Below are 13,329 nucleotides of genomic sequence, written 5' to 3' on the forward strand. Positions count from 1 at the left end.
GCCCAGATGTCCCATCCACAAACATGGGCTAGTTCACCTCACTCCCCATGGATAGGTCAGGTGGGGAAACTGAGGCAGAAAGCGATTGAGGCCTCGTTAATATGTGTATTTCACTGAGGGGTACAGCTACACTGAAACCCCTCCTCCCCCCATGACAGTAAGTCTCTGAGCCTGGGACTATGGGCTCAGGCTTGTGGGGGTCACACTCTGGGGCTAACAGCAGCAGTGTGGACGTTCCCACTCAGGCTGGAGCCCTCCCCTCTCGCTGGGTCTCCGGGCCTGGCTCCCACCCGAGCGGGAACGTCTGCCCTGCTGTTAGCCCCATAGCCTGAGCCTGAGCCAGCTGACCGGGGCTCTGAGACGCATGGCGTGTGGTGTTTTCACTGCGGAGCAGCTGTGCCCTTGGGGACCCCAGCTGAGAGTGGGGCCCTGCCGTGCTGGACGCATAGGTCCTGCCTGGAAGAGCTAAGAGCCCACCTCAACGAGACCACCCTCGGTTTGGGAGCCCAGCCTGAGGCCCCTGGGGCGGGGCTTTCCCGGGGTGCTGAGCCCCTGTAATGCCCATTGAGTGCAGCTTGAGCAGCGGGCGCGTGACACTTCCTCACGATCAGGCCTCAAGTGTCTCCAACTGGGGCTCCCCAGAATGAAGGCCCCGGCAGTCAGCGGCGAGTGGCTGGTCCGAGGTCACGCAATAAGACAGAAGTGGAACCCAGGCGTCCTGGCTCAGTCCACTAGACTCCAGCTCCCCCTTCTGCCACTCGAGGGAGACCCTGGCACCATCTCGTGTATCATAGAATCAGAGAGTATCAGGGTTGGAAGGGACCTCAGGAGGTATCTAGTCCCAGCCCCTGCTGAAAGCAGGACCAACCCCAACTAAATCATCCCAGCCAGGGCTTTGTCAAGCTGGGCCTTAAAAACCTCTAAGGATGGAGATTCCACCACCTCCCTAGGGAACCCATTCCAGTGCTTCACCACCCTCCTAGTGAAACAGTGTTTCCTAATATCCAACCTAGATCCTCCCTCAGCCACACACCTGTAAGGTCTTTGGCTGGATCATGATTAATGAAGCTTCACAACTCCCCTGCGAGGCAGATGGGTACCATTATCCCCACAATACAGAAAGGGAAACTGAGGCACAGAACAGGGCAAGTGATTTGCCCGTGGGCACACAGTGTGCCAGAGCTGGGAACAGACTCTAGGAGGCCTGGCCCACGGTCCCCGGTTCCAACCACTAGACAACGCTCAGTTCCTATAGCTTGTGGCTGATTAAACACTGCGCAGAGGGGGGCCAGCCACTCCTTAAATTCCCAGGGACGCCCCCTGACTTCTGGGGGGAGACCCTGGAGTTCCATCTGAGCACGGGCCTCGTTTCCCCTGCCAACTCCCCGGCTCTCCACCTGCAGAGAGCCTCTGACCGCCTGGCTCCTTTCCCCTCCCTCACTCCCCGGGGGGAACCCCCTGCTGTCACTCGCCAGGGCTTGGCCGCAGATGGTCCCTGCGACAGCCACTTCCCGTTTATTAAGTTAACAAATAAACACCAGGGCCGAGAGCAGACGGGCTCTATTGATTCAGCGCGTCCCGTGGGACCCATCATTTCTCTGCATTTTAATCTAGATTAGCCGGAGACTGGGCCAGCGATGGGCTTGTGCTGCTTCAAAACAGAGCGTGCAGCCCGGGGGCCAGAGGGGAGGAGAAGCATTGTCCAGCAGGGGGTGCTATGCAGCCCCACCCCCACCGCTCACCATGACAGAAGTGCCATCCTGGCAGCACTGGCTGGTCTCTGCCCCTCCTGGGCAATGCTGTCTTGGCTGGGGTGTCTCCGGCCTTGTCCCAGATCACTCCACGTTGGCAGGACAGCACGGACCCCTGGATGTCACGGCGGGCCAGACTCTCCCAAGAGCCCCGTCCCCGGCGTCGGGCTCCTTGGGCAATTTTGCACAGTGAGGGAGAGGACGAATTCAGCAGATCAGCCGTTCGCTACAAATCCCAGCCCCGGCACATCTGCTCCCTCCGCGACTTTCAAGCCCTATCTGGTTCCTTTCGTGGTACGCATGAATTTGGCTCTGGTTCATCGCCGTAGAAGGGAACAGGGCTGGATTATCAGCGAATGACAGAGAAGCCACATCCTCAGCTGCCACAGCTCCATTGACAGCAATGGCACGATGCTGATGTACGCCAGCAGGGACCCCTGCGCTCCCCTCGTCTGACCTCCTGTCTAACGCAGGCTGGAGAATTTCAAGCCGTTGTTCCTGTGTCAAGCCCCTGCCTTGTGGTGGAGCTAGGGCACATTTTTGGAAGGAGGCATCCAAATGCAGCAGAATCCAGCCCACTCAGCATGTTGCACTTGTTGTTAATTTACACACACACACACACCACACACACAGAATGGGTGTTGTATCTGAGCTAGATTTGACCCAGAGCACTTATTCCTGCTTGGAACAAAGCGAGGCAGCCCCACTTTTGAACCCAGCCTGGGAAATTTAACACAAAAGGCACCAAATCTGCTCTTTATTAGGCTGATTAGAACAAAACACACGTGTGATTTTACTCATCGGCCAGAAATGCCACCTGTCCTGGCTGAAGACAATGCGAGAAGGGAGATTGACCCAGGGCTTTCGTGGTGAGCCAGCCCCTTAGGGCACGGACCTTCTTTCTGTCCTGCGTTGGCACAGGCCCGAGCATCATGACGGGGGCTCCTAGGCACTAGGGTAACAGCAATAATAAATCACTGCAGGCAAGCTGCCCCTCCAAGCTCAGGGTCCAAGCCAAGGGCAGGCTCAGCCAGTGGCTCCTGGACAGACAGAGGAAGCAGGGGCTTGTGGTTAAGGCTCGGGCTGGGACTCAGATGTGGGTTCAGTTCCCACGCTGGCCACAGACCCCCCCCTGTGACCTTCGGCCAGTCACCCTGGCATTGATTTGCAAAGGCTCACATGACAATGAGAGGTGAGGCCTCTCAGTATGTCACAGGGAGCGAGATAAATAGTGAAAATCTCCCCCTTCCCCTCGCTGGCCCTCGTCCCTCACCTGTAGCACGTGCCTGGTCTAGATGGCAAGGGCCGGCTCTGGCTATTTGCATTCAGCCCCATGGTTGGAAAGCGGCCGCTCATTCGGCAGGCCTGACTGGAGACCCTTGGGGGGCCTGGCGTTCAGAGGGACGGGCATCCACTGGCGTTGGCTGGAGCTGCGGGTGCTCAGCACCGCTGGAAAGCAGGCCCCCAAGGGTCTCCGCTGGACCCCCCTCTGATCGAAGACCAGAGCCCAGAAGGACAGAGCGGAGCAGCGAGATCGCGGTGCCAGGGATTTAATGACCCGTCCGGTGCACACGTTTCAGCTCTTGGGAGGGCAGGGGGCACACCCAGCCCACGCAGCGCCAGACACCCCGGTAGGAAATGCCCCCGGAGATCAGGCCCTCGCAGCTCCTCCACAAACAGCCGGGCGAGTCCTTCTCTGCTCCCATCTGCCTGGCCCGGGGCAGAGAGCAACCAGTCAGGGCTGGGCGTGGGAGGGGATGGTGCTGTGTTCCCATGGTGCTGTGTTTTCCCTCTCAAAGCCCACAAATGGGTGGCACCTCCCGGCTGGCACCGTTGGCAAGGGGGATCCCCGGCGGCGTCTCACTGGTGGGGGCTGGAGATGGCCCCTGGGAGCCAGGCGTGTTGGGCCCCCGGGAGCTATGCAGGGATGCGGCCAGGGTGTGTCGGTGGGTGGAACCGGCCTCCGCTCCCACCGGGCTTTCCCTTCCCCTCAGCAACTCGGCCGCGGCCTCTTCCATCACCACCATCTCCAGCTGGCAGGTGGCCGCCCTCTCGGCTCCCACGGCCGACACAAAGGATGGGTCGCGGGCCAGAGCGCCGAGGCCCCCCGAGAGAAGAGCCTGCCGCAGAAGAGAGGGATCAGCAAGGCCCGGCTGCTCGGGCTGTGCAGAAACCACCCCTGAGCTCAGGGCGGCTGACGCCTGCGTTTCCCAGCGGGAACAAACATGTGGAGCTGGGAGCGTTCACGCTCGGGAGAGAACTGGGCCCAGAGCCAAGTGTGAGCAGGAGCTCGGCAAATTCTCCACCTGCAGCTCCGCCGGTGCCCCTCAATCGCGACCCGCAGCCCCTGCTAGCCCAGCCCTGGGCTCCCCCAGCTCCGCCGGTGCCCCTCAGTCCCGACCCGCAGCCCCCTGCTAGCCCAGCCCTGGGCTCCCCCAGCTCCGCCGGTGCCCCTCAGTCCTGACCCGCAGCCCCCTGCTAGCCCAGCCCTGAGCTCCCCCAGCTCCGCCGGTGCCCCTCAGTCCCGACCCGCAGCCCCCTGCTAGCCCAGCCCTGGGCTCCCCCAGCTCCGCCGGTGCCCCTCAGTCCCGACCCGCAGCCCCCTGCTAGCCCAGCCCTGGGCTCCCCCAGCTCCGCCGGTGCCCCTCAGTCCCGACCCGCAGCCCCCTGCTAGCCCAGCCCTGGGCTCCCCCAGCTCCGCCGGTGCCCCTCAGTCCCGACCCGCAGCCCCCTGCTAGCCCAGCCCTGGGCTCCCCCAGCTCCGCCGGTGCCCCTCAGTCCCGACCCGCAGCCCCCTGCTAGCCCAGCCCTGGGCTCCCCCAGCTCCGCCGGTGCCCCTCAGTCCCGACCCGCAGCCCCCTGCTAGCCCAGCCCTGGGCTCCCCCAGCTCCGCCGGTGCCCCTCAGTCCCGACCCGCAGCCCCCTGCTAGCCCAGCCCTGGGCTCCCCCAGCTCCGCCGGTGCCCCTCAGTCCCGACCCGCAGCCCCCTGCTAGCCCAGCCCTGGGCTCCCCCAGCTCCGCCGGTGCCCCTCAGTCCCGACCCGCAGCCCCCTGCTAGCCCAGCCCTGGGCTCCCCCAGCTCCGCCGGTGCCCCTCAGTCCCGACCCGCAGCCCCCTGCTAGCCCAGCCCTGGGCTCCCCCAGCTCCGCCGGTGCCCCTCAGTCCCGACCCGCAGCCCCCTGCTAGCCCAGCCCTGGGCTCCCCCAGCTCCGCCGGTGCCCCTCAGTCCCGACCCGCAGCCCCTGCTAGCCCAGCCCTGAGCTCCCCCAGCTCCGCCGGTGCCCCTCAGTCCCGACCCGCAGCCCCCTGCTAGCCCAGCCCTGGGCTCCCCCAGCTCCGCCGGTGCCCCTCAATCGCGACCCGCAGCCCCTGCTAGCCCAGCCCTGGGCTCCCCCAGCTCCGCCGGTGCCCCTCAGTCCCGACCCGCAGCCCCCTGCTAGCCCAGCCCTGGGCTCCCCCAGCTCCGCCGGTGCCCCTCAGTCCCGACCCGCAGCCCCCTGCTAGCCCAGCCCTGGGCTCCCCCAGCTCCGCCGGTGCCCCTCAGTCCCGACCCGCAGCCCCCTGCTAGCCCAGCCCTGGGCTCCCCCAGCTCCGCCGGTGCCCCTCAGTCCCGACCCGCAGCCCCCTGCTAGCCCAGCCCTGGGCTCCCCCAGCTCCGCCGGTGCCCCTCAGTCCCGACCCGCAGCCCCCTTCCTGCGTCTATCCCACAGCTGGCTTTCTGCCCTCCATACCCCTGTGCCAGCACCATTACTGATCTCCGCTTTTACCCCATTCCGGTCCCCTCCGTGTCCCCCATTGCCTCTACTTCACCACCCTGTCGATGACCTTCGACCCCTCTAACCGGGGCTGAGCTCTGCTCCCCATCCCATCCGGAGGCTCAGGGCTGGCAACTCCCCCTGTCCCATCCTGCCTCTGCCCCCTTGCCTCACCCCGTCCCCCTCCAGGAGCTGTGGCTCCTCTCCTCCTTTCACCGCTCCCCCAGGAACAGTCTCTCCAGCCCCCCCCCAGCCAGTCCCCCCGCAGGGTCCTGCCCCAGTTCTACCTCCTGGATGAGTAAATTGGTGGGCGGGGTAGAGGCGGCAGCATCTCCCTCCCCGTTCGCCTCATGGCCACCATCCAGCTGGCGCTCGGAGCTCAGCTCTGCTCCCCGCTCCCGGGCAACCGCCTCCTCTCTGGGCAGCTGGGCAGAGAAGCAGCCAAGAGTCACATCCTGGGGGGTGAGCAATTCTGAACCTGCTGCAACAGCCTCGGCGGGTGGGCGAGGTGGGTGCTGCTCTGTGGAATCGCCCAGGGGCCACCCCCCCACCCTCCCCGGGCTTGCTGAGCAGCCAGGGCGACACAATCGCCCGCTCGGATCCCTCTCGCCTGCCGTGGCGTCCGCTAGCCGCCCGGTGGCACCCCTTTGGAGGAAGAGCGCAGCCTCTTCCGGGGCAATGCCTCTGCACTCGGACAGCGCTACCTTCGCCTGCCCTGCTCCCCGCTGGGCTCCGGGAAGAGCCGGGCGCCCCGGTTAGTTTAAGGAGAGGCGGCGATCGTTGGCGAGGGCACAGAACCCGAGGGCCAGTCCAACAACAGCTGCCGAGCTGACCACGCTCTGAGCTGCAGGATACAGCCCAGTTACCGGGGCCCGCGGCGTCGCTCTGTGCCCAGGCAGGGGAATAGCAATGTCACCCGATCCTCGCCCCGGGGACGGGGGGCTGGGGCCATGTTCCCACAGGGCCCTGGCCTCCAGCACAAGGCAGGGGAAGTGCTAGCAGTGGGGGTTATGTAACCGCTTGAGCTCAGCTCCTGTCAAGCCAATGGCCAACTCCCCCAGGCTAGCAACAGCCCCCTGTCCATAGCCCCAGGGGCCTTCTCCTTTCCTCTGGAGCGCAGGGCAGAAAAGGCCGGGGAATGGGCAGAGAAGGGGAAAGGCTACAGAGCCTCATCTCCTTATACAGCGGAGCCACGATTACCTGGTTATAACAAGGCATGACCCCCGCTCCAGTCCTCCATTCCCCGGTACGCCCATCCCCACTCCTGGCCACCGGTGGCCCTGGCAGAGGCTCCAGGCCTGTGGGCCGTTCCAGTGGCCATTGGGAAGAGGGCAGGGGTGCTCTTTGCGCCCGAGCCATTCGGGTGGCTCGTGGCTGGTCACCGGGACATCCCCAGCCTCCCCCAGCCCCGTGGCCGCGTCTCTGCTGCGGATGGGCCAGGAGCGCGGGCTCCGTCCCGCTTCCCAGGGGCCAACCGGCCTGGGGCGGATGCCACGCTGGGATCTCCTGCCAGCTGGCCCCAGCGGGCCAGGTGCCTCCAGTGCACAGTTGTCTTGGCCAGCCCAAAATGGGAGGGGGACTAGCCCCCCCCCCCCAGATGAGCCACATGATACCCCAGCCCCATTTACCTGCAGCCCGCACCCCGGGCATCCGCCGACACTGGCTGCCCGCCTCCTGTCCAGCTGCCGCTGCAGCTTCTCCAGGCGGAAGGAGCGGTTGTGGCCTGAGGGGAAGGGAAGGGGGGTGTCACGTGGGGAGCCCACGGGAAGGACACTGCTGGGGCCCTGGGGCATAGGGGGTGCCAGCTGGGAAGGGATTGACTAGTGTGGGGGCAGCAGAGCTCCAGCCAGCCCTGGGCCAGCCCCCTCCCCTGGCGACCCCCCGAGAGGGGCAGAGGGAACCAGATGCTCCCCTAGCTCACAGGGAAAGAGCTTCGCTGTATTAGCAGAGCACGGGCCTGCCCTCGGCCTTACACCCAGCCCGCCTCTGCCCTCAGCGCATGGGGAGGGGAAACCGGAGATCCCGGGTGCCCCCTCCTGGAAACCACTGCGGCCTCCCATCTCTGCCGGCTGAGGGGGGACTCGGCCTGCAGCACCCCAGGAAAACCAGCCTCCTGCTTCACCTCCCTTTGAGGGCCATGGCGCCTGGGGAAAGGACACCCCCCCCCAGAACTGACACCCCCAGGGAAGGAGGTTATCTGCATTCGCTACTGCAGGGAATTACAATATCGGCTTCTCTTTCTATTGCTTAGCTCGTCCTTAGGGCCATGAAGAAACAGCCCCTGTTCCACCATAAAAGGGGGCTCCCCGGCTGTCTTGGTGAAAAATGGAGTCCCACCCCCACATAAAAGGGGGCCCCTCCCTCCCACGCCTTATGGGGTCCCCCCAATCAAAGGGTGTCCTCCTTCCCAACCCTCTAACAAAAGAGGGTCCATCCTCCAGGCCACTTGGTGAAACATGGCAAGCCGGGAGTTTCCCCAGGCCATGTCACTGCCCACCCAGGACACCCCTCCCGGTAAGGCCAGGACGTGCCCGGTGCGACGATGCTGCGGGTACTGACCCAGGGCAGAGTGCGGCCATGGCTGGCAGGATGCCGGCAGCATCCTCTCCCCCTGCAGCTCATTCTCGTACTGCACCCTGTCAGGGACAGGAAAGAGCATCAGTCTGGCGCAGGGACCACCCCCCAGCCACCCCTCCAAGGGCTTCCATTCGCAAGCAACAGTCACCATGCGAAACCCTCACCGCCTCCTGCCTTCTGTCCACCACAGCTCCCTCCTCGCCCCTCCATCCTCTTCTTCAGCACCTCTGGGCTCATCCCTTCCCCTCCGGCTTGACACCCCCCTCCCAATCATATTAATAAAAACAGCACAAACTCCACTTGTATTAGAGAGAGAAACAATGACTGGACAGATAGACACCCTAGGTACTGAATGGATGGCTGTGTAAGGAGATGGACAGATGGATGGATACACTATTATAAGGTGATAACAGTCAGCAGAACAGATTGTGTCAAACCAACTGGATAGCTTTCTTTGACCGGGCAACAAGCCTTGTGGATGGAGAAGAAGCGGTAGACATGATGTATCTCGACTGTAGTAAAGGTTTTGATACTGTCTCACTTGATCTTCTCACACACAAACTGGGGGAAAACAACCTAGATGGAGCTACTATAAAGTGGGTGCATAACTGGTTGGAAAACCATTCCCAGAGAGCTGTTATCAGTGGTTCACAGTCATGCTGGAAGGACCTAACGAGTGGGGTCCTGCAGAGATTGGTTCTGGGTCCGGTTCTGTTCAAAATCTTCATCAATGATTTAGATAATGGCATAGAGAGTACACTGATAAAGTTTGTGGACGATACCAAGCTGGGGGTGTTGCAAGTGCTTTGGAGGATAGGATTAAAATTCAAAATGATCTGGACAAACTGGAGAAATGGTCTGAAGTAAACAGGATGAAATTCAATAAGAACAAATGCAAAGAACTCCACTTAGGAAGGAACAATCGGTTGCACACACACAATACAATGTGGGCAATGACTGCCTAGGAAGGAGTGCTGCGGAAAGAGATCTGGGGGTCATAGTGGATCAGCAGCTAAATATGAGTCAACAGTGTAAGGCTGTTGCAAAAAAAGCAAACATCATTCTGGGATGTATTAGTAGGAGTGTCGTAAGCAAGACACGAGAAGTAATTCTTCCGCTCTATTCCGCGCTGATTAGGCCTCAACTGGAGTATTGTGTCCAGTTCTGGGTGCCACATTTCAGGAAAGATGTGGACAAACTGGAGAAAGTCCAGAGAAGAGCAACAAAAATGATGGAAGGTCTAGAAAACATGACCTGTGAGGGAGATTGAAAAGATTGGGTTTGTTTAGTCTGGAGAAGAGAAGACTGAGAGGGGACATGAGAACAGTTTTCAAGTACATAAAAGGTTGTTACGAGGAGGAGGGAGAAAAATTGTTCTTCTTAACCTCTGAGGACAGAACAAGAAGCAACGGGCTTAACTTACCGCAAGGGCGGTTTAGGTTGGACATCAGGAAAAAGCTTCCGAACGGTCAGGGTGGTTAAGCACTGGAATAAATTGCCCAGGGAGGTTGTGGAATCTCCATCATTGGGGATTTTTAAGAGCAGGTTGGACAAACACCTGTCAGGGACCGTCTAGCTAATACTTCGTCCTGCCTTGAGTGCAGGGGACTGGAGTAGATGCTCCCTCGAGGTCTGTTCCAGTTCTATGATTCCATGATTCTATGATAGAAGGGTCTGTCTCGGGATAGACAGAGGAGGTGAATGGGGACGGACAGACAGACAGGACAGCATCACTAAGTGTGAAGAGGGGGAGGTGACTTACCCTGGGTGCTTTGAGATGTTCTGGCCGATGGGTGCTTCACCACAGGATTTGCACGGGCCGGTGCACTTTTGATCGGAGACTGCAGTCGTGTGGCACTGCACAGAGTCACACCTTGGGCTCTGAAGGAGGGATACAGGGCAACGTGAGCCTGCCACCGCTCAGCGCCTTCTCAGCTGTGAAGCCAGACCTGCCGCAGCGGAGGGGAGGGAGACCGGGGGGCAGGGTATGGAGCACCCATAGGAACGAAGCATCTCAAAGAACTCAAGTTACGTAAGGTAAGTCACCGTCCCTTCTTCGTCGAGCATACGTCCCTGTGGCCGCAGGACACTCCAGAGCAGTAACTCAGAGAGGAAGGGGGATGCCACAGAGGTGAGTCAAGGACTGTTCGGAGAACGATATCACCAAAGGCAGTGCCCTCTCTGGAAACAGGAGAGATGGCACATGCTTGGCACAGGCTAGCACAAGACCAAGTCGCAGTCCTGCAGATTTCTGCTATGGGCACGTACTGGATGTGGACTGAGCTCCAGTGGAATGTGCTGTCACCGTGGGGGGGAACACCCCCCTTCTGTCATAACAGGTTAAAATACAACCTGCAACACACAGACAACTCCTGGCTGGACTGGAAACAGGTCCTTCATTCATTCTGTTCACGACACAAGTAGCCTGGGAGAGGCCCGCAAGGACCTAGTCCTGTCCACAGAGAAGGCAAGGGCCCGTTGAACATCCAGCGAATGAAGGCTTGAGACCTCTCTGGGGGCCTGAGGATGTGGGTAGAACACTGGCAGGTGAATCTCCTGGTTAATGTGATCTTCCAAGAACATTCCTACAACCTTAGGAAGAAAACAGGGACGGGGACACAGTAGAATCTTGTCCCTATGAAAGGGGGGGATATGGTGTGTCAGCCAGGAGTGCCCCCCGCTCTCCGATTCATCTTGCTGAAGTAATGGCGCCCAGGAATGAAGTTTTGAAGGAGATGTGGAGGAGAGAGCAGGTGGCCGTTGGTTCAACAGAGGCTTTCCTTGGAGCATTAAGAAGCAGGTTGAGGTCCCACTGGGTCCCAAACAGGAGGAAACCAGTTGTATAGACACTGGAGGAATCTGGCTGTGACAGGGTGGGCAAAAACCAAGAAGCCCTGGATGGGTGACTGGAAAACTGTGAGAGCAACCACCTGCACTCTAACAGAGCGCACGGAGAGACCCTGTATCTTTAATTCCAGCAGGTGGTCAAGTATTTTGGAAAGGGGAACTTCTGGGGCTTGGGAAGAAGAAAGAGAGCATCAAGAGTGAAGGCGTTTCCATTCTGGAGATAAGTGTTGCCGGTACTGGGCTTTCTGCCAGGCAAACAAATTGACTGAACTGCAGCCAAGCAAGTTAACTCCATGGTTGAGAGCCATTTGGGATCCATGCCCTGGGGTTCAGAGAGGAAGCATTTGTCATGAGGATCTTTGATGGTGTGCAATGCAAGAATGGGGTTCTCACACAGACCCTCTGTGGGTCTTTCTGTCATGTAAGGGAATCCAACACCTTCTGAAGCACTGTGACCCGTTTGGACAGGTGGTGTCTGTCTGGGATATTCACTGTTCTAAATCTTGGAGACATCTGAGATGGAGTCTCACATAGGAAGTCATGAACATGCAGGAAGATGTGTGTCCCAAGAGCTGAAGACAAGCCCTCATGCTTGTTTATGGGCTGAACTGTAGCACCGAGATTAGGCCAGGTAGGGTGGAAGATGTCTCCCAGAAAACATAGGCTCTTGCTGTTGTGGGCTCCCGAGTAGTTCCTATGCAGTTTATCCTTTACATTGGAGTTAGGATCGATTTTTTGTGATTGATGCAATGTCTTAGAGATTGGAATAAAGTTAACGCCTTGGCCATGGCTGATTGGACCTCTTGGAGCGATCAACTCCTGATCAACCAGGTGTCCAAATATGGGAATACCGAGATCCCCCATTGACAGAGACCAGCTGCTGCTGCCAAGAGGAACTTCGTAAACACCCTCTGCACCGTGGAGAGTCCAGAAGGGAGAACTCGATGTCGATCGTGGTCTGTTCCGATTACAAAGCAAAGCAAACACTTGTGGTGATGGGCGTCCTGTAGGTCGAGGGCAATGAGCCAGTGTCCTGGATCCAACAATGGGAGAATGGGAGCTAGTGTCACCCTGATGAACTGCTGTGCTAGAACTTAGTTGCTCAAGTTTCTGAGGTCGAGAATCAGCCTCCCCCTCTGTCTCTCGCGGGAACTAGGAAGTAGTTGGAATAGAATCCTTTCCTGGTGAATGCTGTTGGAACCAGCTCGACTGCCCCCAGCAGGAGGCGGGACGGGACCTCCATAATGGTGGTCTCTCTGGTCTCATGGCAGATGTTCAATGAAGTGTGTATGTTCTGAGTAAGTGGTAAAGTCCCATTTCATCACCCAGGCCCGTAACTGGCAGTACGGAATTGAAGAGCAGCTGATAAGTAGCTCTTTCTGCCCCATACATCCAGTCTCTTGGATTCATTGTCTATTGGAGAGGGTCTAGATCGAGTCTGATGGCTCCTTTCATTGGCTGCTACGGAATTAGGACGAGGGTGGGAAAAGAAGCGTTCCCTCCGCTTTGGTGGGATGTAGTACTTCTTATCACTTCTCTTTCAGGTGGGTGGAATCGTGGCCAGTGCTTGCCACAGAGTGCGAGCTGGGCACAGCAGTGCCTCATTACTGGGCAGAGCAATCTTTCCTCGGGGATTGATATTCACCAAAGAACGTTATGACTCTTGGACTTCCTCAAGCGGGATTTGGAGAGAGTCCACTGGCCTCTTCATGAGCTCCTGGAACATTTCGAACTCATCGGCAGAGGAGGGCGGGGGTGGCATTACTGCCTCGTCCACAGATGAAGAGGACTCAGCTGAAGGAGGTGAGACCTCCTCAGGTGGAGGCGCTCACTCCTGCTGCATATCGTCTGGTACTGAAGAAGTGCATGGTACCAGGGGACGGACAGCTGCTTGCCATGGATGGAATGGGACCAGTGGGTGCCTGTAATCTCTTCTTGGCATCCTGTAGAACTGGTCACCAAAATGGCCCCCAGGACTCCCATTGATGGGGGGAGGGAACAGGGAGAGTGTCCCCAATGACAGTCATCATCTCTGGGTCTGCGATGCCTGGCTGGTTCTCTAGGGTCCTCCTTGGTACAGGGACCCCTGGGAGCTGGATGGTATGGCACCAGGGTGGATTCCTGTACCGGGACCTCAGAGGCTACGTGACGGCTCAGCTAGCATGGCTGGTGCTGACTGCTGGAGGCTTGGGTGGGTTTTGGCCTGCAGGTGCCTAGGCTGTACCGGCGAGGGGGCTCTGACAGATCCCACCGCAACAGAGTCGGGCTCATCCGAAATGATGAGATCTTCAGACAACGGGGGCCTGGAAGGAGCCGGAGGGTGCTGACAGCCGCTGGCAGCTGGAAGTGAAAATGTGGACTCTGAGATGGAGACTGCTGCAGTACTGAGGTGGATGCAG

At 59.5% G+C, this 13,329-nt stretch overlaps 1 protein-coding gene across 2 annotated transcripts in view; it reads right to left on the reverse strand.

The window, feature by feature from the left end:
- Positions 1 to 2,491: 2,491 nt before the first annotated feature.
- CACNA1S (calcium voltage-gated channel subunit alpha1 S) overlaps positions 2,492 to 13,329 on the reverse strand; it is a 92,509-nt gene continuing 81,671 nt past the window's right edge. The window contains exons 40-43 of one of the 2 annotated variants that reach the window (XM_084611485.1): positions 8,066 to 8,142; positions 7,135 to 7,229; positions 5,794 to 5,961; positions 2,492 to 3,871 (exon numbers count right to left, since the gene is read on the reverse strand). In XM_084611485.1, the coding sequence (XP_084467611.1) occupies positions 3,545 to 3,871; positions 5,794 to 5,961; positions 7,135 to 7,229; positions 8,066 to 8,142 (667 nt within the window). In that variant the 3' untranslated portion in view covers positions 2,492 to 3,544. The remainder of the gene's footprint in view (positions 3,872 to 5,793; positions 5,962 to 7,134; positions 7,230 to 8,065; positions 8,143 to 13,329) is intronic. The other variant, XM_084611486.1, reaches the window with a different exon arrangement.

The sequence above is a fragment of the Lepidochelys olivacea genome, assembly GCF_965140295.1.
Source record: "Lepidochelys olivacea isolate rLepOli2 genome assembly, chromosome: 21".
Classification (NCBI taxonomy): Eukaryota; Metazoa; Chordata; order Testudines; family Cheloniidae; genus Lepidochelys; species Lepidochelys olivacea.